We start from the raw sequence: 25464 nt of genomic DNA, 5'->3' as shown, positions 1-25464 counted from the left end.
AAATATACAACAAAGCCTTAATAAACGAAGACATGCAAATCATTCATTTTGGTGTCCGTGATGTCGTGAGGATGTGCCACATGGTCGATCCCATCTTCGTGCTTGGCGATCAGGATTTCTTCTGCCCCGATGCCTCCCCGCTTCTTCTTCGTCAGCCTCCGCAGAAAATGCGTGCCGCAAATCAACACCGAATAAGTCACCCGTATTAGGTATTTGTCCCGGTACATTCCATTGTGTTCCTAACGGGGCATTAGGTGTTGGAATTGGGCCATGATATTGCTGTGAAGGGGTCATTGTGGGCCATGAAAAATGAGCTTGTGTTTCCGCAACACCACCGAACGATTGTTGGCTTGCAGAAGTATCAGTGTGATGACCCTGAAAAGGATACTGATACATCTGTGTCGGATACTCAGCAAATGTTTGTGGCGTGTAATACATTCCATGGCCACGCTCCGCCATTTGTTGGGAATATTCTTCCGCTTCAACAGTGTCTCTTCTTCTGTCTATCCCCTGAGTTTCAATACTTGACTGAAGCATGTGAAACTGTTGTGCAGGAAATTGACGCTCTGATGCGGGACCATGTGACACTGGCTCAGTGACTCTCTCTTGCTCTTCGGATAAAATTGTAATTTTTTCCACATAAGGCACGAGATCATCAAATGTGCATGTATTCCTCCCTTGAGGAGACATCATGTATTGTAATGCCTCCGCAACTTCACCCTGCATTTATAAGGGTAAGAAAATTAATGGCCATCATTAAATAAAAGTTCAAGTTAAAATTTGAAAAAAATTAAAAAAATACCAATGTAGCCGTCTTTGCATTTGCTGGGTCAACAAACATCTTTGTCTTTCGCCTATACCAGACCATGTAGTCCGAGTTAAAACTCAATAGGCCTTCTTGTCGGGGATAAGCGTCAACCCTAAATGCATGGCGATTATTCCACTGATCAATCATTGGGGCGAACAATTGCCCCCAATTTTCGTCATGTTTCCCTTTCAATGTTATGCCATGAATGTTTAAGGATTGTGAAGGAGACTCTGGAATTGGTTGTTGCATCCCAAATTGTCTCAATACTCTGTCCGGTTGGTGCCACTCAATAACTTGGAAACAAATTAGTGGCACCACCGCGTACCACGCGAGACTTCCGACTAAACAAACGGGAGGCAACAGTGATATTACGGTTGATGGGTACGGCTCCCACACAAACTGCATATAACAACATAGTTATGAACATTTTAGTAAAATAACACATATAATTTTTTATTTTACAAATAGAATAACATGTTCTTACCTCATGACGTTTCATAATATCTAACTTGCGATGAAAAACTCTCACATCATCATTGCCGATATGTTGGTTTCCACGTCGCAGCCACCTACAAAGATTAAAATTTAATATATGCTAAAACCATTTATTCTATTGAAATGAAAGACGCTGCTAAAAATGACTAACCTATGCCCCAGTGGTGTATTTTCTACTTGGGAAGGAGTCCTCTTTGGAGCCAAGGTTGGACATCATTCCCATGCCCACATTTGTAGTAAGATGCACATACCTCCGATTGATTTAGTTTTATAATCGGTGGCATTGCACATCTCTCTGTATAGAAAACCATGTACGGCAGCTCCCCATGCATATCTGCCACATTCTTCAAAGTCACGTAAAAATTGAAGGTATCTTAGCGAAACTTTGTTACTGCTTTTATCAACGAACAAGACACCTCCAATGAATCTCAATATCCATGCACGGGCAAACCTTCGTACTTGTTCTTCGTCGTTGTCATTATTTATTTGGGCAAAATGGTGAGCCAGCCAACTTAATTTAACCACACTACCTCTAATTTCATCTTCTTGTGGTCTGACTCCCAATAATTCCTCACATAAATCAGCCCAATCAAGATTTGTTGGACCGATTAATGGTAAACCATCCACACTTATACCTAACAATACAGAGACGTCTTGGAGAGTAATAGTACATTCTCCGCATCTCATGTGAAAGGTATGTGTTTCCGGCCTCCATCTTTTTATCAGAGCACTAATTAATGAGGCATTTATTTTTAAGTACCCCATCTTGATAATCCAAGCAAAACCAGATTGTAGAAGAAAAGGAAAAATTTGCTCAGGAATTTGTTCTTCCCCTTGATACGTGGGGACAGCTCGTCTGATATGTAATTTCCTATCTTCTTCCCCATTCCAAACATGTTCTGAAACATGTTTAGGTTGCATCCATAATACATCAGCATCGATGGGGCCAGACTTAATGTTAACATGTGATGAAGATGATGATGAAGATGCCATTGCTACTACAAAAAAAAAATATAATACATTATTTGTAGATAATATAAATTAAATTAAACTACACACATTAATAAAAACATTATTAAATATATAACAATAAATTTGAAAAAAATCAAACTGGCCAATTTTTAATATATTATATACATAAATTAAAATACATGTGAACAAAACTTTAAATAAATAATTTTTTTTCTACAATTAACAAAAAAATAATTGAATAAAATATGGACTAACAAATTATTTATAATACAAACAAATATTGAAATGCAAAAAATTATTTAAAAATATATATACAAAAATTATAATAATGTACAATCTATCATATATTTAATAACATAAATTTCCTAAAACAATTAATATTAACCTACAAACTAAAACTAACACTGATCATATATATATATATATATAACTAAAAACTAAAAATTATTAACTCAAAAAATATTAACTTATTAATTCATTTATTTAAAACTATACTATCTATATATAACATACAAAAATATATAACACACAAAAATATAACACTAATAAAGCAAATTTACGCATCTCTAATATTACAATTATTTATTTACGTGTAACATGCTTAATATTATAAAAACTAAAAATTTATGTCTACCTAAAATTTACAAATATGTACGCTAATATTAATTTATACCTAATATTTCTACCTTATCTAATATTACGTGTGTGCCTAATATTTCTAAGGCTAATATTAAGTGTGTCGGAACGTTTGACTGTGGCTTACTAAAATATCATATATATACTACAAACTAACCTTCAAATATATACTACAAACTAATAACAACATACTTATTTTTATACAAACTAACCTTCAAATATATACTACAAATCTAAAAATATATACTACAAACTAAATAATATTTTTATACTAACTAACCTAACCTTACAATACCTATTAATCTTAATTAACCTAAACTTACAATACCTATCTAGCTAACCTATTATTTTAAAAATATTAACAAACAGAATATATAAATCATAATATATAAATATATAAATGTTATTTAAGAAAATCACTTACCAACCAATTAGGAATTATGAACTATGGAAGAAAAAAACTCAGCAAAAGCAAAGCACCAACAGCAAGCACGCAGAACACTCAAGAAATTCAAGAATGGAGAAAAGCAAAGGTAAGGTAGAAGAAAAGAAGTGTGAATCCAAAGTTTACGTTCAAGTTATTTTATAGAAAAAAAGCGTATACAATGGTCAAAAGCTACTCAAATCCTACTCTGCATCCCTAAACAATGCTATGTTGCATCCCTAAACAATGGAGAGCAGAACCTTGAAGCCTGCAAGCCTGAAAAGTTGAAGCCCTGCAAGGTTCACGTGAAGCATGGCTGTCTCGCCAGCACCGTGGGCGAGTCCCACGTGGCCTATCCCGCCAGAAGGGCTAGCGGCACCAGGGGGTGTGTCGCCATTCCCATTGGCGACACTGTCCTTTCTCCCTCCTACGCCTCTCTCCACCTTTGCCGCCAGTGGCAATGGCGGCTTCAGCCTTGCCGCCAGTTTCAATGGCGGGTTACACCCAAGAACAGACCCCCTCCGTCATTACTTTTAAAACAAACCTCAATCCGTAAATAGTTTTTAAAATAAGTCCCCTTACGTAAATTTGCCCCGGTTTGATTGTATCTGAAATACTCCGACTTTTTAGAGTCTTGGGATTGGCCACCTAACTAGTTCCTGATTGAACCAACTAATCTTGTTCGATTTTAAAAAACATGATTCAAACAAAATAAGATAATAAAATATTAATTAAGTTTTTATTGAGTTTAGTATGCATGCATTATCAATGAAAAAGTTATTATTGAATTAACCAAACTAATTACCATGTATAACTATTTATAATTAAATGATAATGTATAAAAAAAATTACACTGTTAATTAATGTATCGTTTTATTCTTTTTTAATTGTGTGGAATTTTACAAAACTTCAAATTCAATTGTTAGTATCGGTTGATTTTGATATGTGGATGTGTTGGAGATGAGGTCTCCTTTTGTAAGTGGTCCAGTTCCATTTTGGCATCAAGTTTGTTATCTGGCATTTTAGTGCTTTTGTTATCATCTTAACGTTGGCAAGAAATTATTGTTACGGCTGCATGTAAAACAGAATGGTCATACACTTGCATGATAGTCTAGGGGTGCCTACAAAAAGAAAAAAGATACTCTACGGGTTGAGCTATCATACGATAAAGCACCTGAGGTTAGTTTTGATAAATAAATGATAATGCATGGCCCTTTCAAAAAAAAAAAAGATAATGCATGGATTGATTAACTTTTATGGTGTATAAGGTTTTCTGATATGATTTTTTGGCTGATGAAAGTTTCTAGTTTCTAGCTCAGTTGGATAACCCTGGCAGCACAAGGGTGATGCACATTTCCTCATGAATGATTTAAAGTGTTTCTTCATTAATTCTAAAGACATCAAGAAAAAGATTCAAGACTATAATAAAGTTGAATCATGGTTCATGAGTATTATAAATATTAAATCAAAATAATATTTTTCTTTAATATTTTTTAAAAAAAATCAAATGTACTAATTATAATTTAATACAAAATATCATATAATAATCATACATAAAATAACTTTTAATTAATTAATAATATGAAAATCTTATATGCTGAAAATTAATTTAAGATTATTCAAACTTGAAAACTTTAAACGTTTATTTGTTTTTTCTTTTATTTTCACTTAGAAACACGATTACTTGCTAATTATAATTATAAATTACAAAATGTATTTGCAAGTGAAATGATCTATATAGTTTACCAGTCCAACAATTGCATAAATTCCTCCATTGAATCAACCCTACTCATATATAAAAATCAAAGGATAAATAGTTATTTTTGTTCAAAAGTACGTAATGTTAACAATTATGTCACCAAAAGATAAAAAAAGAAAATTCATTCCCCAAAAATATAAAAACTGAAACAAATTCATTCTCACCGTTAACATTAAAGAACTCACATACGTGACGTGCAAGGTTAAAAATGTCATGGAATTGATACTCATGTGAACATAGAAACTAAAATTATTAACAAATGCATCCATAAATTTAACAACTTATTAACATTTTCGTCCTTTAAAAATATAACTTACTGAAAAATATATCAATTAAATATATAATCCTAATTAGTTGCCATCAGTAACAAAATACATGCACCAACAACATATTAAACTTAGAAATTCTAATTTTGTTGTTGTAAATATTTATTATAATTATAATTATATTTATAATGTCAACTTATTACAAAGGAATAAACACATAAGAGTAGACAAGGCATGAGTAGGTTCTCAAATAAAAAATAAGTTTATCAAAATTTAAATGGATCATCCACAAGTAATATAAAACAAACATGAAAATTTTAACAACTAAAACTACAATGCTTTTATAATTTTTCTAACTCAGTAAATAACCATCTATATTAATATAATTATAATATATTATAACTTCTCCAAGTTCAATTTGCAAATATTTATTATTTATTATAATTATAATGTATTATAACTTCTCCAAACTCAATTAGTGACCTATATAATTATAATGCATTATAATAATTATTTGTAAATTGAGCTTAGGAAAGCTATAATACATTATAATTATATAAATAATCATTAACTTAGCTTAAAAAAGTTATAAAAATGTAATTTTGATTGTTAAACCTCTCATGTTTATTTTCTTCTATTTATAGATAATATATTTAAGATTTAACAAACTAATTTTTTATTTAAAAACCTATCTCACATTGTCTCATCTTGAATCTTGATTCATCTTTGATAAATTAACATTATAAATATAATTATAATTTTAATACATTATAATAAATATTTACAATAACAAAATTAGAAACTTTTAAGTCTAATGTGTTGTTAGTATATGTATCTTATTAATAATGTCAACTAATTAAGTTTATATATTTGTCAATAAATTATTTTTTTCATCTTTCAAGGATGAATTTATCTACGCCACATACTTTCATGAATGAAAATGGTATTTACCCAAAATTAAATTATAATGCAAACCAGACTACTTTCGAGGCCCAATCGCCCATACATAGTTCCAAATCATAGAAAAGAAAATAAGACAAAATCATATGAAAATTCAAGGTCATGCTGTTATGACTTAATTACTTGACAAAAGTCATACGTTGCATTAAAAATTTACATAGCTATCATACTCAGCCTTATCAAGGAATAATTGCATATCCAGATGAAACGAAAAATAACATCATACGAAATTCAACGTTAAGTAAAAACTAAGACCTCGAAATTGCCATGATTCGTCATCTTTTCTTACCGAGCATACCATAATGGGGGAACCTGAAATATAAACCGCAAGTTTATATAACTTTTCACGTAAGAAACCCTTCGTTACCATTAGTCAAAATGCTTGTGCAATTTGTTCATAATGTTTTGAACAACGTTACAAAGTTCAATTTGTTCATCTATAGATGCAGCAATTTTTATGGGAAAACTCCACAAACAGTAACTGCCAAAATGAATGCAGGCAGAAGCAGAACTAATACAAACATCAACTTGCCAAAATAATTGCATGCACTACAATTTGTTCCATATTCTCTCTAGTTGTCACCATTGTCTTCTGATTTTAGGGCAGACACATGGCATGGTAAAGTGGCAAGTCCAAGACAGTTGATTTTTCACCAAGATAAGAAAACGGTACCACAATATTGAAGTTTCTATCCTTCGATTTCTTTATTCAAAATTAGTAGCAAGAAAATTAAAATCTCCTTGGGCGTTTAAGATGCAGGAGTTCATTACAAGGTGTTGACACCATGACAAGAAACCTTACTCTACTTAATGATTACAAGCTACTTTAAAACATGAAACAGGTAACAACCACAAAACTTATAGATATATTAATGCTATATGCATGCATCATCAAAACCTGCAATTTCAAATCCAACCTTCAGCTGAGCCACTGAAACCAGAACCCAGTGATGAATGATGTGTTTGAAAAGGCCCATGCGTGGGCCTTGGATACCAGTTGGTCCTCACTAACTGTACTATTTGGATGGTGTTTCAAAAAAGCTTGATTGCATAGAGAGAAGCTGCTCTCAAAATTGTCATTACCTGAAAGTATTAAAATTCTTGCAGATAAGAAAACTGTAATGTTGTTTATCGCATATAGGCCAACTTGACCCTCCAACAGACTATGAAGTATGAACCAGGGATCAGAGAGGCAAAGAGCAAAAAACTCTCAAGTCTCAATAAACTAAGACATCCAGGATCACAAAACTACATGATATCAATTTAGAATGCATTTTACCAACTCCCGATATTATTATAATTTTCATCACATATAGCAAGCTTTACATGTTCCAATTTACAATTTGTAGAGTTTCATGGCATTGCTGTTTAGTGACAGTGGTGTCATGGAAGTATGGCCTGATGGATGGTTAGCTTGTATTGAGGGTTGGGGGGAGGTATTTTGGAGTTTGTCTAAAAAAAATGTTTTCAAAAAACTAAACCAGGTCCTGATTTGGTTAGTGTGTTGCAGTGAAACAGAGAAGCAATCCTTTTTTCATCTCCATCACTGGTGCATCTCTTCTCTGTCTCCATCTCATGTTCTGTCTACACTGTCAATTCTGCATCCTCTGACAACTCATTCTTCTGCGGAAACTCCAAACATCAGCCTGTTAGACATTTACATCTCACTTCTCACCACCTCTCTGTTTTCTCACACAAAACCACCAACCCATGATCCAAGCCAAAATCCCAAACAGTTGATTCTCTTCAACTATACAACACGTGAATCCACCATAAACAGACCCAATTTACAGAACAATTTTAATCACCTTGAATCCTTCACCTTTGGGGACAGAGAAGGGATGCACCATCAAGCCTTTATAAACTAAGTGTCTAGGAAAAACAAATACAAGTATATCTTTCGTGGAAATACATGAAAATACAATAGGAAAAAAAAGAACAGAATCATTACAATGCTACATTGACCCAATTCAGTATTGGTGAATACAACCATAAATCTCAATACAGAAAGAATCAAGCAAGAATAGAAAATGCACATATAATATCAACCTAAGTTAATAGAAATAATTTTAAAGGGAAAATGAATAAAAAATACCTGACCAAGATATACACATGAAAGTAGCACACTAGTGTCACCGTATCATGTTTCTCCACTTATCCTTCAGATCAACCTTAAAGATAAATTTATACAAAAAAACAAAAATCAGTGTTATATTACAGGTACAAGTCCAGAAAGAAATATGACAACATGACAAAGCATTTTGGGGCATAGATTGCATACTCCACTTCTATTTTCAAATACGTTACTGTAAAAACTTCGGATTGATGCCCAGTTTCCTTCTCCAAACCTGTGTAAGAAGAAATATGGTAAATGAGAACATGTAATCATAATGTACAAAACTGTTACTAAATTGATTAGCTTTCAATTGCAATTATAACTTATAGCTATGGCAGTTCACCAGGAAAATTATGGTTTAACAAGTTTACAACAAGCACATACATTTTTACACCAGCCCTTAGTGTTTCTTCTTCCAACGAACTCCATTTCCTTTTCCTCCTCCTTGGCTGTCTTGCTTGTGGCGAGTTGTCTACTGAATCCTCCCACTGGAAAAAAGAAGGAAACAACTAATATGCCAATGCAAAAATCAAAATGATATAAAATACAAGTACAAAGTATCAACAACAAGAAAAAAGAATCCATAAAAAAAATACTCTTAACCATCTGCATGATCAATATTGTCTTTGTGGATCCACATATGGAATCCATAGGCCACTGGATCAAGTGGAAGCAAGGTTTCAAATTGTGGTTTCCACATCATGATCGCAATTGCTGCTATACCAGTCACATTGTATTGCAATTGTTTACAACTTTTCTAACCACAACTGCAATAAAAAAACCATGGGCGATGGTAATCCTTCTGGGAGAACTTTCTCCAGGAGACAACAAGCATTTTTCTGTGTGAAAAAAATTACCTTGACCAAGACTCCATCCTTTAGATCAAAACCTGGACCCTTGCTAACAGTTAAATATTAAAAGTAATCTGCTAATAGATAAACATGATTACCTCAAAGGTACGAGCACTTATGTTCTGTTCCATCAAGTAGGGCTGATGAATATTACTACAATGAACAAAAGACTTCTTCCCAAGATTGACATCATTAGGCTGAAAAGGTACAATACTCTGACAAACATCTGGATCCTGTACTTCTACATCTTCATGTTGGTTTTCAATCAGTGGCTCAGTTTTTGTATCACTAGTTGCCAATTTGGATCTTACAACATCAGATATATGCAATGCATGGGGAAGAGGATCCTTAACCAACGCTCGTAACTCCAAAGAACTTGATTTTAGGGATTCCCGAACTTTTTTAACTTCAGCACTAGGCACAGGATCATGTTTGCTCCATGATTTGGTTGCCTTCACTTCCTTCGGACTAGATATTTCAACTCCCCTTCCCCTATGAGATGCACGAAATGCAGAGTGTTTGTGTTTAAGCTGAGAATTCCGCTTTGGAATTGCTATTGGGGACACAGTATGATAAAAAAAAATAAGTAAATAACAGTAAAACAGTTGTAAGCATAGCAGTTATTCAACAGTGTTCTGAGTTCATCATTTAAGTTTATTTCAAATAATGAATGATCTATTTTAACAAGAGCAGAACATTTTTCTAAAGTTTAAGCTGATTTTAATTGACAAAATCCTGCAGTGAGTGGGGACACGAAGGTAAGCAAAAAATATGTGATCTCCAATCAATTTCAGTCAATTGTAGAGAGTATCTTCAAAAGAGTGTCTTAGAGAATATGATCATGCTAGCATTCCTCAAAATACAATTTCTAGGGTACTAGAGAAAATACTCACATATTCGGACACAGTACAAATAAACAGCACACATTTCAAAAATGTTGACAAGCAAAAACAAAGAAACCTCGATAAAACACAGTGGAAGCAAAATATGGAACACTACTTCCACAATCACTATCACACACCTTTACAACCTTTAAACAAACATCATTCCAAATCGAAATTCAAATGAACACTCACAGTTATATATATATATATATATATATATATATATATATATGTGTGTGTGTGTGTGTGTGTGTAAAACACAGTGGAAGCAAAATATGGAACACTACTTCCACAATCACTATCACACACCTTTACAACCTTTAAACAAACATCATTCCAAATCGAAATTCAAATGAACACTCACAGTTATATATATATGTGTGTGTGTGTGTGTGTGTGTGTGTGTGTGTGTGTGTGTGTGTGTGTGTGTGTGTGTGTGTGTGTGTGTATAAGGAAGAAAAAACCTACCTTCATCCCTCCGAGGAGATAAGTCAAACCCACCCACTTCCTGATTCGCATCAACACTCTCTTCCAATGGTTCCTGATTCTCACCATGCATTGCCACATCCTCCATGCATGCACCATCATCATGATCATCACATATATTATCATTATCATCATTATCACGAGCACCTTCATCCTTATTCTTCTCCTTCGCCGCAACAGTTTCCAAAAACGAAGGCCCCATCGCTCCCCACGCTTCCTTCAAAAACACCCTCACCTCTTTCATTGCGTCCCTCCGACTATTCAACCCCACCAGCCTCTGGCGAGCCCTAGAATCCCCGAGCGCGTCCTCGACGACGTCGCGCCACCGCGCCAGCTCGCCGGAGACCAGCCGGCTCCAGCGCGCCTTCAGCGCCGACACCCGGCCGCGCCAGATCCGCCGCACGGCTCCGGCGTACTCGCCATCGATGTCTTCGGGGCACGCGGCGAGGTACTTTACGGTGCACTCCACGGCGACTGCGCAGTACGCGCGGCGGTGCGCGTCGGAGACAGGGGCACTGGGTTCGAGGAGTTCGAGGATGTCGAGCGCGGTTTCGGAGAGTGTGGCTGTGCGGAGGAGGGTTTGGAGGGTGCGGAGGAGGAGGGTTTTCTTGAGGCGGGGGGAGGCGGTAGAGAGAGGGAGGGCGGCTAGGGTTTTTTGGATTAGGGAATCGGGGACGGAGCTGCGGAGTAGGAACTCCGTCACCCACTGGGAAATGTCGCTGTCCATTTCTTCTCCGATTTTCAAAGTTGGGAAATTGCGCTCATGGATTAGGGATTTGGGGAGGGAAAAAAAATTTGTGTTTTTAACTGTTGTGTATTGTTGATTGCCACATGTCGCCATCTCCAAAAGAAAAGAATATAAGGTTTTCCCTTGACACATGTCACCATCTCCTAAAACTTTTACTCTTCAAAACTTTTCTTTCTTTCTTTCTAGGATTTTTGGATTCTATAATTTGTAAAAATATTCTTCGTCATGTGTATCTGTTAAAATAGATATGTGAATAATATATTAAGTTTCATAAACACAAATAGCTTTTTATATTAGATAATATAAAGTTATTCTCAAATCAAAAATACATTTTTAAATTATGCCGTGTTCTAAATAGGAATGACAAAAATACTCGCATGCAAATAAAATTGACAATCAATAAAAGGTGGATACTTAAATGGTTATTTGTGCATAATTAGACAACTCCGTTGTTCGTTAATAAACAATGTGGGAACGAAGAGCAAAGTACCAGTCTCACGGGTACTAATTAAATACCTGTTATAATAAATTTACTTAAATATTTTATTTAAATAATTTTGTTTGGACTTCTACTGAAAACTAAAGTAATGTATCTTAGTAAATTTTGTTTGGACTTATGAGATTAAATTATTTTAGTTTATTATCTTTTGTTTAAACCTATGACATTGAAGCATTTTAAATATTTGAATAATATGAATAAAATTATTTACAAATTGTGTAGAGTAATTTATAAAATTATTAATTAAATAATTTTAGTTCGGATCATTAAACTAATATTTTGAAGAAAATATTAAAATAAATAGAAATTATAATTATATTATATTTTTTCTGGTAAATATCCATGAATATATGCGGATATACATGGATATTAAAAATATTTGTGATTACCTATTTAACCTGGGTCGAATATTTAGTTGGCAAGATCGACAACATATAATTATTATGCATATCCCTCCGGATATCATCTCTATTTCTAAATAGTAAAATAGATAAAACTTTAGCTTTATACACAAAATAAAATTGTCACTATTTACAAAAATAATTATTCAAAAGCTTTATAAACGTATTTTTTTATTGGAAACTTTTAATAATTTTTATTTATATTTCAACTATACTTTTTTAATGCGTATTTTTCAACTATCTTAATAAATATTTTATTTGAGTTATTTTATAGAATCAGTTACTTTTAAATTTTTAAAAGAAGATTAAAAAAATAAAATGTACGTCAAATCAAGAGTAATAGATTAATTTTTTTGATAAAATTATATTTATTAAATTAAGTTTAAAATGTAATTGTAAATTATATTTTTAAAGTTTATTTTAATTTTTATTTAATATAATATTTGTATGTGTAATCAAGTTAGTTTACAAAAATAGGAAGAAAAAGAAAAAAAACAATAATCAAAATAAAAATAAAAGGTAAATAATCATTTTTGTTCTTAAATGTGTAATTCGATGACAAATTCATTCCTAAAAGATTAAAATTCAAAATTTAGTCTCCGAAAGTATAAAAAGTATAACAAAGTTATCATACTGTTAACTTATGTCCGTTACCGTTAATAACATAGTCTGCGTGACACAGAATGACGAATTTCTCACAAAATCGATTGCCAACGTGATCATGTTGAATAAATTGGATGAAAATGTCTATAAATTACCACTATTGGACTTAAATGTCAGTAATCTTTTGTTAGAAAAAAATGTTAGTAATTTTTTTTTAACCAAAATGTCAATACGTTTTTCTTAGACCAAAATGTGAGTAAGTTATCATTATTAGACAAGAATATCAGTCATTTTTTATTGTATCAAAATGTCAATAATTTTTTGTTAGACCTAAATATCAGTATATTTCTATTGGACTAATTTGTTAGTGATGCAATCATACTCCCCAAGGGTATTGGATAGAAGACTCATTTTTAAGAGGATTGGGCTAGAGCTGCTAAAGAAGGCCCTAGGGTTTTCATGAACCTCAGGGTAGATTTATGAGTCCATAGGTCAAGGTTGGGTCCACTCTTCTTTGTAAATATTAGAATAGGTTTTTTCATTTTTTGGGCCTTGTATTTTGGCCATTCTAGTAGTATAGGGTTTTAGCCTTCTATTTCAGGGCATTTTGAGTAGTCTTTGTAGAATGGACTTTTTTGTATTTTCATGTATTTTGGCATGGGGGTGAGCTTAACTATTATAGGGGGTGTGTAGCTAAGTTCTAGCTTCTCATCTCAAGAATGTGAGTTTAGCTATTAGAGGGGTATGTGTAGTAAAGCTCTAGCTTCTCTAAGAATCTTCTCAAGGAAGCTTCTCAAGGCAACTTCTTTCTCAAGGAAGTTTCTCAAGGATGTGAGCTTAGTTATTAGAGAGGTGTGTGTAGCTAAGTTCTAGCTTCTCAAGGAAGTTTCTCAAGGAAGCTTCTCAAGGAAGCTTCTCAAGGAAGCTACCTAGGCTATAAATAGAAGCATGTGTAACACTTGTTGTAATGTTGATGAATGAGAGTCTTGTGAGACACACTTCAAAGTTCAACTTCTCTCCCTCTTTTCCTCCTTCAATTTCGTGCTCCCTCCTCTCTCTTTCTCTCTTTCTTTCTTTTCCTCCAATGAAGTTGTCTCTCTAAGCTTCTTATCCAAGGCACTCTCTTGGTGGTGAAGCTCTTTCTTCCATGGCTTATTCCCTAGTGGATGAGGTCTCCTCTCATCTCTTCTCCTTTATCTTTCGCTGCATCTCCATGGTGGAAAATCACCATCGAAGGACCTCATTGAAGCTCAAAGATCTAGCCTCCATAGAAGCTTCACAAGCAAGCTTCCATCAAGTGGTAATCGGAGCACAAGAGCTTCAAGTAGGTGCTCCTTATATCTCCATTAATTTTCAACTTTATCTTCTCCTCCATTGTTGTTTCTTTATTTTTCTCCATGTATCTCCTCACATGTCTTGTGCTAAATGTTGTTAACATGATTCTTTAGAATTTCCACTGATTAAACTTGCTATAGAAGCTAGATTTGATTTTTCTATGGTTCAAATTTCTTGTTCTTGTTCTTGAACCATGAATTGTGTTGAGTTTAGGTTCCTTTGAGTTTTGTCTTTCTATTTTTTTGTGACTGAAACCTAAACCATAAAATTCTTACAAAAACATTAAAGTATAAGAAAACCTAAAAAATCTAGAGTGACTTGTTCACCTATTGTAGTTTGTCATAGAAGTCATGTCTAGTCGTGAAACTTGTCATATAAGATTTCTTATGTTGTGCTGAATTTTATTTTTCTTGTTTCTTTGTCTAACTCATTTTTTCACGAGTGTATGAAATTCTTTTATCCTATTAGTTGATTTGATTCAAATCTTGCATGTTAATTAGTCCTTAACATGTTCATGCAAAATTCTTAGGGAGTCTTTGATTGTGAACCTTTTCTTGAACTTTTAGGTTTCCTTATGATTGTGTTTATTGTGAATTTGAGTTTTGCTGATTGAATTGTTTGCTGAAATTTTGATCCTAATTGAATATTGAACTCCTAAAACTATGGTAAACAAGCCTAGTGAGTTCAACATACATAGGAAGGTTAAAAGTAAGCTCAAGGCAATCAATATACCATGCTTAAAAAGATTCAAAGTCTAAAATCGTTGGTGCTGGCAGCTTGAACATACAAACTTATAAAAATTACTGGGAATTTGTCACTGCGAATTTTGAGCTGAACTTTTTACTTAATTTTCTAGAAATTTGGAAAAAAATTATAAAAAAAGAACCAAGTGATTTGTATAAAAGGAAAAAATACGAAAAATCACACAAGTTGGCAGAAAAATCAGTATACAGGAAAAAAAAAGTCAAAGGGAAGTGTGCTTGTTGTTTTGGCTCAAAATTTGTTCTATAATTGGTGCCTATTTTATAGCAATCTTAGTTCTGAAATTTCAATTGAAAATTAGTGTGAAAATAATTGCCAAAATTAGAGGTTTGTTGAGTCTTTTTTTTAGTTTTTTTACTCTACTCTAGACTCATTCTAAGTTTCTCTTTGCCTAGCTTGCTTCTATGTCCTTTTCATTGCTTTAACTGTTGAATAATCCTTGAAAATTTGTCTTGTTAAAAATCTATTGGTTTAACTTTCATTTAATTTTCTGGTCTTTGGTTATTGCTTGTCTCTTTGTTTCCTTGTTTGTGAGTTGCCATATAGGGAATTTGAAAGGAGGATTGGTGTCATCCATTGAAGAATTTCAGTCAAGAAGCAAGAGGCCAACCACTTTAAGAGCTATTGGACTAAAAAACACTCCAAATTGAGTGAAACACCAAAGAGAGAATAGCCATCAAAATTGAGGACCTTTTTGTAATTAGCAATTTATTTGTAATTGGACACTTGTATGTTTACCTTCATTACTTTCAAATTTTGTAATAAAAAGGCATTTCATTGGAAGTAAGTTGGGAGCCTCCAATAGGTCATCCTACTTCCATTTGTGTGTAATAATTTTAGGCAATTTTCCCTTAGGATAGTGAGTGCTTTGTTGGGAACCTTAAATGAGGTCATCCAAACACTCTTAGGATCCACCTAATTTACATCTCTTGCACTTTAATTTTTTTCTTATTTACATAGCTTATTTTCTTTACTAGTCTCGCCTAGTTTATCTTGTTATTGCATAATACTTTCTTCTTGCTTATCATGCTTATCTTGAGTTCTTTTAAACTCTAACTTTTACCTTTTGCAAACCCCAAACAAGAAAGAACCACAACTTAGGAACCAACATGAGTCATCATTCATCTAGTATTAATGGTGAGGGTACTAGTCATAAGGACCCTCTATCTAGAATCTTAGATGAGTTGAGTTCCCTCAAGTTATGGAAAGAAAAACTAAAAAGAAAAGAAAAAGGAAAAGATAGGGTAGAAATAAATCAAGATGAGAGAGAACAAATAAGGGAAGAAGAAAGAAGGAAAATACTAAAAGAGTTAAGAAAAGAAAAACATGCCTCCTAGTAATCATGACTCTTGCAAGAGCATAACTGAAGAACTTTATGACTATTGTGAAGGAAGGCATAGGTCACATCTTAGACCTCACTCCCATAGGAGAGAAAAGGAAAGAAAGCCTCAAGAGGCTAACATTAACCTCTCATACTTCCATGGGAAGGACAATATAGAGGCTTACTTAGATTGAGAAATAAGGGTAGAGCAACAACTTAAAAGGAAGTCTACTTCAAAATCTTATGTCTCTCACTCATATCCAAAGAAATACTAAGGTCAAGAAATCTTAGAGGCGGCACCTTCTAAGCCCAAAGATAATAAGGGGAAGACAATTGAAAAGCAACCCCCTAAGGCTAGTATGCAAGAGAAGACTAGCTCTATAAAGTGCTTTAAATGTCTTGGAAGAGGACACATTACTTCTCAATGCCCCATCAAGAAAACCATGATTATGAGGGGCCAAGACATTTATAGTAGTCAAGATGAGGCTACTACTTCACCTTCCTCTAGTGAAAGTGAAAAAGCAAAAAGGGAAGAATCTAGTGTAGAAATATACCCCCAAGAAGAAGGACAACCTTTAATGGTTAAGGAGGAGTGGAAGGAGGTAAGTGTCTTCTCCAAGAGGTTAGCTAAGAAGGAAAGTCATTTTGCAATAAAGACAAAAATTAAAGAAACTTCCCCTCTTAGACAACCTCCACATCTTCTCCTTTGTAAAAAGACACTTGTTAGCACTGTCACACCTCTTGGGCTTGAGGTTATTCCTCAAGTAAAGAACTTGTTGGATGAGGGTTTCGTTCCTAAGAGCTTAAATCCTTGTGCTTTGTTGGTGCCCAAAATAGGTATTATTAGGCACCAAATCCCTAAAATAAGTGATATGATGAATGTGTTGAGTGTTGCAACCCTTTTTTGTAAAATCACTCATGCATCCAACATCTTATTGATTTGTGTACATAGGGACCCATTATGTAGGTTTGTTCTTATTTTTGGTTTTAATACAAACCTAGGTGCTCATATGGGACACCTTAGGTTTGTCGTACTTTTTTATAGGAATAATCAACATGAAAACACAGAAAAAATGTACATTTTATTGCATTACTTTACTTAATTTTTTAAATAGTGATCAAGGGGTTCCTACAGACCCAAAGAGAATAAAGGTCATTCCTGATTGGCCCACTCCACCAAGTATAAACGAAATTTGGGGTTGCCATGACTTAACAAACTTTTACAAAAGGTTTGTCCCATATTTTTCTATACTTGTAGTACCACTCATTGAATTGGTGAGAAACCATGTTCCCTCGTGGGAAGATGCCCAGGAAAGGGGTTTTCAAACCTGACCCTACTCTAACATACCCAACACCACTAATATATATGTTTTTATTCTTTTTACAGGTGTCGAGGGAAGTAACCCAGAGTATCAAGAACCTTGGGATTTGAGGTCAAATCCTTTCCAAGGGTGAGGGGATGATGCAATCCTACCCCCAAGGGTATTGGATAGAAGACTCATTTTTAAGAGGATTGGGCTAGAGGTGCTAAAGAAGGCTCTAGGGTTTTCATGAACCTTATGGTAGATTTCTGAGCCCATAGGCCAAGGTTGGATCCACTCTTGTTTGTAAATATTAGAATAGGTTTTTCCTTCTTTTGGGTCTTGTATTTTGGCCTTTCTAGTAATATAGGGTTTTAGCCTTATATTTCAGGGCATTTTGAGTAGTCTTTGTAGTAGGGACTTTTTTGTATTTTCATGTATTTTGGCATGGGGGTGAGCTTAGCTATTATAGGGGGTGTGTAGCTAAGTTCTAGCTCCTCATCTCAAGGAGGTGAGCTTAGCTATTAGAGGGATGTGTGTAGCTAAGCTTTAACTTCTCTAGGAATCTTCTCAAGGAAGCTTCTCAAGGAAGCTTCTCAAGGAAGCTTCTCAAGGAAATTTCTCAAGGAAGCTTATTTCTCAAGGAAGTTTCTCAAGAAAGCTTCTCAAGGAGGTGAACTTAGTTATTAGAGGGGTGTGTGTAACTAAGTTCTAGCTTTTAAAGGAAGTTTCTCAAGGAAACTTCTCAAGGAAGCTACCTAAGTTATAAATAGAAGCATGTGTAACACTTATTGTAACTTCGATGATTATGAGTCTTGTGAGACACACTTCAAAGTTCAATTTCTCTCCTTCTTTTCCTCCTTCAATTTTGTGCTCCCCCCTATCTCTTTCTCTATCTCTTTCTTTTCCTCAATTGAAGCTTCCTCTCTAAGCTTCTTATCCAAGACACTCTCTTAGTGGTGAAACTCCTTCTTCCATAGCTTCCACTCATCTCTTCTCCTTTATCTTCCGCTGCATCTCCATGGTGGAAAATCACCATTGATGGACATCATTGAAGCTCAAAGATCCAGTCTCCATAGAAGCTTCACAAGCAAGCTTCGATTAGTTAGACCACAAATTTCATTTTATTTAAGGGTAAAATATAATTTTAAGGTAAAGTTTCGCCTTTTTTTATCGTTACAAGCATAATATTATAATAATCACTTCAAAAAATTGACAAACATAATTTAAAAGAAATATAATAATAACCATAATATTGATTAACAATCATAATTTGTTTATCACAATAGAAATTATCCAAAATAAACATTCTATCAATTTACCTAAGTAAACATTGTATCAGTGTACCAATCATTACAAATTTATCCAAATTATAATAATTAGTCATAATCTACTATAAATAAAAGATAAACATATATCATATACCAAGATTGTCCGACCGCCAAAATTCGAAGAAGTGAAATATGAGTTAACATATTTTTATATAATATTTAGCATATTGTTATTATAAATATTTTTTAAAAAAAACTAAATATCATGTCAACGAAATGTCAATAATATAATATAAATAAAATAATAGTTATTTGTATGATTATATATGTTATTATAAATTGTAGAATATTTTTTTTACAATTGAAGATTTTCTTAGAAAATTATAAAATAATAATATATAATATTAATAAAAGATAATTATTATAAAAATATATAATAAAGAGTGAGAGATATAATGAAGGAAAATAGTATGAAAGTGTCTCAGGGAATGGAGTGAGAGAGACAAATTTGTCTCAAGAAAGTGTGATGCACTGGTAAATTGATCTATGCAAGATAAAAAATTATAAATTTAGTTCTTAAATGCACAAAAAGTGTGAAAATTAGTCATTTTGTTAAATTTGAGATTGTTTTATCATTAAGTAATGTTTAAAGACCGATTTAACAATAAGTTATATTTTTTCAAGGACTAATTAAATTCCAAAATTTAAAGATCAATTTATCATTAAATTGTTTGCAGAATTAATTTTGCACACATTTTGCATATTAATTAAGATACTAAATTTGAATTTTTCATATTTTAGGAACCAATTTACCAATGTCTCAAACTTTTAAAGACAAATTTCACTTTTGACACCCCCCTCAAAAAAAAAAAAAGAAGGCAACATGAGGTGAAAGATGAGAAAGAGAGGAATGCTTATAGGTGACAAATGCGAGATTTTCCGTAAATACACATTCTCTCTCCTACTTTTTTCTAATCTATACTACTTCGTAATTTAATTTCCAATATACATTACTTGAGACTTTCTCTCTCCTTTTTGTCTGTTTTAATTTAAAACATTATACAATATAAATATTATATTATATAATTTTTAATTAGTTTTAAAATTACTTATTTTTTAAGTTAAATTTTATAATTTTGTTTTTTATTTTTTTAAAGAAAAAATATACAGATAAAGAAAAGAAAAAAAATTGGATAAAATTTGAGTATAACTTTTTAGTTACTTTGTATGTACTTTTGTAGTTAAATTTATGTGCTGTTGATATTTTTTTTGTTATGTTCGTTAATTAAAAAAAATAAGAAAATTAGTTAGTAGTATTAAAATAAACTAAAAAACACAGTAAAAAATAATTGATACATCTATCTTATACAATAGACATAAAATTTCAAAGAGTAGTAGCTGCTATATTGAAAATATCTTTAAAAATATTTATTGAGAATATCTTTAAATAAAAATATATTGAAAATATCTTTAAAAATATTTATTTAGCAGTTATTTTTTGCTTAAGTGATAAGAATTGATATTTTTATTATTTATGGCTTACATATATGAAAATAAAAGATTAAAATATCCAAAATATACTGATATCTGCTAAATATGAACTATTTTTTATAATAAAAATATATTGAAAATATCTTTAAAGATATTTAATTAACAATTATTTTTTGTTGCCACCTGAATCAATGTGGCAAGAGTATGAACGTAGGGTCCTGATCCAAGGAGAAAGAGGACGACAAAGGGTCATCCTGTTTCAACTCGCATTCCTACTGAGATGGATGAAGAAGAAAATGAACAAGAAAGTAGAAAAAAATGTGAAATTTGCCGTCAACGTGATCATATCACAATTGTCCAAACATATCTCTATCTTAAGTTTTTTCCTTAGTCAAATGTAATTGTTTAAGTATTTTATTGATAATGCAATATAATGTTAGGTTGTTAAACAAAGAGTATTCTCATTTTTAATTAAATCTAATGACATAAACAAACTAATTATATTTAGTAATATAATTATATTAAAAATAATTATATTAGAAAATTTAGATTTTAAATAAAAAAATATTCACCTAAAAAATATGTTAAGTAAATTAAATAATAAAACAAAACTAATCCAAGGAGAAAGAGGACGGCAGGCAAAGGATCGTCTCATTTCAACTCGCATTCCTACTGAGATGGACTAGACATGGCAAGAAAACCCGTACCCGTGTGTACCCGCCCGAATCCGTCCCGACTTTGACGGGTAATACCCGAGTTGATCGGGTATGGGTTCGGGTATGGGTTTTTCCCGATAACCAAAAGTCGGGTACGGGTACAAGTATCAGATTACTAGACCCGTCCCGACCCCGAACCCGAACCCACCCGCCACTTAAAATTTTTAGAATTTTTGCATAATTTAATCAAAAGGCATAAATTTTTTATTACTAGTTAATTTTACTTTAGAATCTTTACATAATTTAATATTATTTTCTTAACTATTTTTGTAGACACATGCGCTACAATAAATTTATTGATATATAAGTAGTTAAAAATAAATATTTAACAATCAATTTATTTTTTCTAAAATCAAATTTTTAATATTTTTTTTTTACAAAAAAATATTCTAAGTTAAGTTGTGTATGGGACGGGGTCGGGGATACTCGATACCCAACGGGTACGAGGATGGGACAATAAACTTAAACTCGTCGGGTATCGAGAGTATGGGGATATGTTAGGGAGTCGAGGTAAGGGGTTGGGGAGACAATACCCGTACCTGCCCCGTCTCATTGCCATGTCTAAGATGGACGAAGAAGAGAATGCACGGGAAAGTAGAAAAAAATGTAAAATTTGTTGTCAACATGATCATATCATATCACAATTGTCCTAACATATCTTAAGTTTTTTCCTTAACTAAGTGTAATTGTTTAAGTATTTTATTGATAATGCAATTTAATGTTAGGTTGTTAAACAAAAATTATTCTCATTTTTAATTAAATCTAATGACATAAACAAACTAATTATATTTAGTAATATAATTATATTAAAAATAATTATATTAGAAAATTCAGATTTTAAATAAAAATATTCACCTAAAAAATATGTTAAGTAAATTAAATAATAAAACAAAAATAATTATATTTAATAATATCATTTTCTTTAAAAAAATTAAAAAAAAATTATAAAATTTAATTTAATAAATAAGTAATTTTAAAACCAATTAAAAAAATTATATAATATAATATTTATATTTTATAATATTTTAAATAAAAAAAACAAAAAGGAGAGAGAAAGTTGTAAGTAGTGTATATTGAAAATTAAATTGCAAAATAGTGTAAAAAAGTAGAAAAGAGAAGATGTATTTACGAAAAAAAAAAACCTGACAAATGCAATGTTGACATGTGACACTAAAGACAAAGACATACTTTTACAATATAGGTAATAGATTAATAGAATATCATTTTCTCTCTATTATTTTTTAATTCTTTTCTTTTTTTTTCTATTTTCCCTCTCTTTCCTTTTATATTTTTTTTCTCTTTCATATTTACACTTAATAAGACAAAAAGACTCTATCTTTCTATTAGTAAAAAATATTTATTATTGTTATCATTACTATTTTTTAAATAATAGTATATTATTATTGTTACTCTTAATAAAAAGAATCCACGTGTCATTTTTTTGTTACCTAAAATCTATTTATCTACTTATATCTCTATTAAAAGAAGGTTTTCCTTTGTCACATGTCATCATTTTCTGAAAAAAAATTTCCTTCAAAACTTTTCTCTCCCTTCCATTTTAATTCTTTTCTTTTATCTTTTTTTTTTATTTTTCTCTCTCTTTCTTTTAATTTCTCTTATATATTTTTTCTCTTTCATATTTACACTAAATAAGACAAAAAAATCTTATCATTTTATTAGTAAAAAACCTTTATTGTTTTATTATTATTATTATTATTACTCATTTTATCCCTATAGTTTTATCATTTGTACCTTTTAGTTCTTATAATTTTAAAGTGATTTTTAAGTCTCTATAATTTACCTTTTAATTCTCTTTTAGTACTTGTATTTTGAAAGTGGTTTTTTAGCCCTTATAATTTATTTTAATTTTCTTTTAGTCCTTATAGTTTGAAAGTGATATTTTTAGTCCATATATTTTATGTTTTAATTCTCTTTTAATCCTTACCATCAAAATATGACTAATACTATCAATTACAATTAACTACAAAAATATTAGTAAGTAATTCGTAACTAATTTATCGCAAGATAATTTGTAATAAAAAATAGTTGATAATTTATAACTAATATGTAGTTAATTATTTTTATATATTTTTTGTAGTAAGGACTAAAAGGTAATGAAAATACAAAATATAGGAACTAAAAATCATTTTCAAACTATAGAGACTAAAAGAGAATTAAAATGTAAATTATAAGGACTAAAAACATCACTTTCAAATTATATGAACTAAAAGGTATGAATCGTAAAACTATAGATACCAAATGAGTAATTTAACTTTCTTCTTCTTCTTCTTCTTATTATTTAATAGTGTATTACTATTATCATTACTCTTAATAAAAGAAATTTTTTCCTCACGTGTCATTTTATAGGTACTTTAAATCTATTTACTTTTATTAAAAGAAGGTTTTCCTTTGTCACATGTCACTATTACCTATAAAAAAATTTGCTTCAAAACTTTTCTTTCTTTCTAACCTTTCTCTCTTCTTTTGTAATTCTCTTAGTATATTTTTCCTCTTTTATATTTACACTTAATAGGACAAAAAAACTCTATTATTCTATTAGTAAAAAAACCTTTATTATTATTATTATTATTATTATTATTAAAAGGAATTTTCTCCTAATCACATGTCATTTTTTGGTTGCTTTAAAATTCTATAAAATTATTTTTATTTATAAATAGTATAAAATAAATTTAAATAGTTTAATAAATTTTATACAGATAACATAACTTGACATCATTCTTTTATACATATAAATTTTAGAATTTAATTTTTATGTAGGATTAGTATAAATCTATATTACCAATCACTAATAAATCATAATAAATATAATTTGTAAAAATAATTTGGTCGACATATAATTTTTAAATAATCATTATAAAATTTATTAACTTATCAGTAATTTATAACAGTCTAAAATCTCTTTTATATTCTTAAGAAAAAAAATCCCTTTTTTATTTTACGAAAATCATCAATTTTTACTATTCATTCATATACTATAATAACTAATTAATGCATGACCTTTTTTTCCCAGGAAATACAATAAACTTTTACGCTCAAATATATTTTTTTTATCTATAATAAAAGAATGATGTCAAGTTATGCAATCTAAAAAAATGATGTCAAGTTGCAAATTTATATTTAAACTTTATATGTATAAATGAGTTCATTTAGGGTTGTTGTAAGTTTTTGGTTTTGATTTTTATTTTCAAATATAATTTTCAAAACCAACCAAAAACTTGGTTTTTTACGACGCATATTCTAAGACGGTTATGCAGAATCGTTTTAGAATGTCACACGGTAACAATTTTGTATTTAAGGAGAATGAAATTTTTTTATGACGCACATTCTAAGACAATTTTGCATAACTGTCTTAGAATGTACGACGGTGGCAATTCTGTAATTAGGAGGAACGAAAATGATGACGTTTTTACACATAAAACCATCGTCGTTTTTGTTCTCATAATTATAAAATTGTCACTGTCCTGTGTCCTTTGAAATTTCTAGCTTATTCGTCCCTCACACACTCTCTGCCTCCTTTGAAATCCCTTTCATTTCTCCTTCCACTCTCTCGTGCTTCCCCTCTCACTCTTCGACTCAGTCACCACCTCACCGCCACTCAAGGACCACAAAGTTTAGATCCCAAGCTTCCATGGCTTGAGGTCTAGCTCCACCTTTGCTCTCGCCCGCAATGCCCTCTCCCTTTCTCCAGGTTAGTAAAACACACTGTGTTCTGAAGCTTTACTTTCACTTTAAAGTTTCAAAATGTTTTTCACTTATGCAAAACTCTAATATCTTTTTCTCTCTCCATGAGCATAGTACCGTAAGGTAACCATGAGACGAGATGCCTCTCCACTAGCACTCAGAAAATAAACATGAAACATGGAACAATGTGTACAAGGTACATGAGTCATAATGTCGCATTTACCCTTCCTTCTTTTGATGATATTTTTTCCTTTTGCCATTTATGTGGTGTCGTGAAGCATATAAATACCATAGTGGTGACTAACAGTGTTTCCAGAGCAGAATAGAGAGTCATTGAACTTTGACTATATTTTTCAAAGTTGTTCTTTTTTATGTTTAGCTTTGCCTCTGCATTGACCCTTTTAGTACCGAAGTCCAAAATCTACTTTTGTGCTACCTCATGTAGTTGAATCTTTCTCTATTGGATACATTTAGGTATTAAAATTTTTATTTTTTAAAATAAATTAAACCATTTTTTTCTATTTTATTTTGGTGTTGTTTTATATATGCATAATATGAAGGCTAAATAATCACTACTAAAAAATAAACTTTTAACATCAGTTGTTTTTTTACTTTCCACATTGGTTTTCAAAAAACCGACTTTAACATACACTACAC

The 25464-nt window shown here is 31.5% G+C and overlaps 1 protein-coding gene and 1 long non-coding RNA gene across 7 annotated transcripts; both read right to left on the bottom strand.

The window, feature by feature from the left end:
* Positions 1-821: 821 nt before the first annotated feature.
* LOC114374852 lies at positions 822-1523 on the bottom strand. The gene is made up of 3 exons (XR_003658641.1): positions 1455-1523; positions 1293-1377; positions 822-1207 (listed from the first exon to the last, which is right to left on the bottom strand). It is a non-coding gene; the product is annotated as an uncharacterized LOC114374852 (long non-coding RNA).
* A 4859-nt stretch (positions 1524-6382) lies between these two features.
* LOC114377338 lies at positions 6383-11479 on the bottom strand. Of its 6 annotated transcripts, XR_003659062.1 has the most exons (7): positions 10640-11476; positions 9386-9840; positions 8821-8924; positions 8602-8668; positions 8416-8491; positions 7238-7403; positions 6383-6632 (listed from the first exon to the last, which is right to left on the bottom strand). XR_003659062.1 is itself a non-coding variant. In XM_028335805.1 (6 exons), exons 1-5 carry the CDS (start codon positions 11382-11384, stop codon positions 8453-8455), a joined length of 1410 nt encoding a protein of 469 aa, XP_028191606.1. In that variant the 5' UTR covers positions 11385-11476; the 3' UTR covers positions 6383-6632; positions 8416-8452. The 6 variants fall into 6 exon arrangements, 2 of the variants coding, with proteins under 2 accessions (XP_028191606.1, XP_028191605.1); XM_028335805.1 differs by lacking the exon at positions 7238-7403; XM_028335804.1 differs by lacking the exon at positions 6383-6632 and having other exon boundaries at positions 6684-7403.
* Positions 11480-25464: the final 13985 nt, after the last annotated feature.

This window comes from Glycine soja, chromosome 11 (genome assembly GCF_004193775.1).
Source record: "Glycine soja cultivar W05 chromosome 11, ASM419377v2, whole genome shotgun sequence".
Lineage (NCBI taxonomy): Eukaryota > Viridiplantae > Streptophyta > Magnoliopsida > Fabales > Fabaceae > Glycine > Glycine soja.
This window is presented reverse-complemented; position numbering and strand designations above follow the sequence as displayed.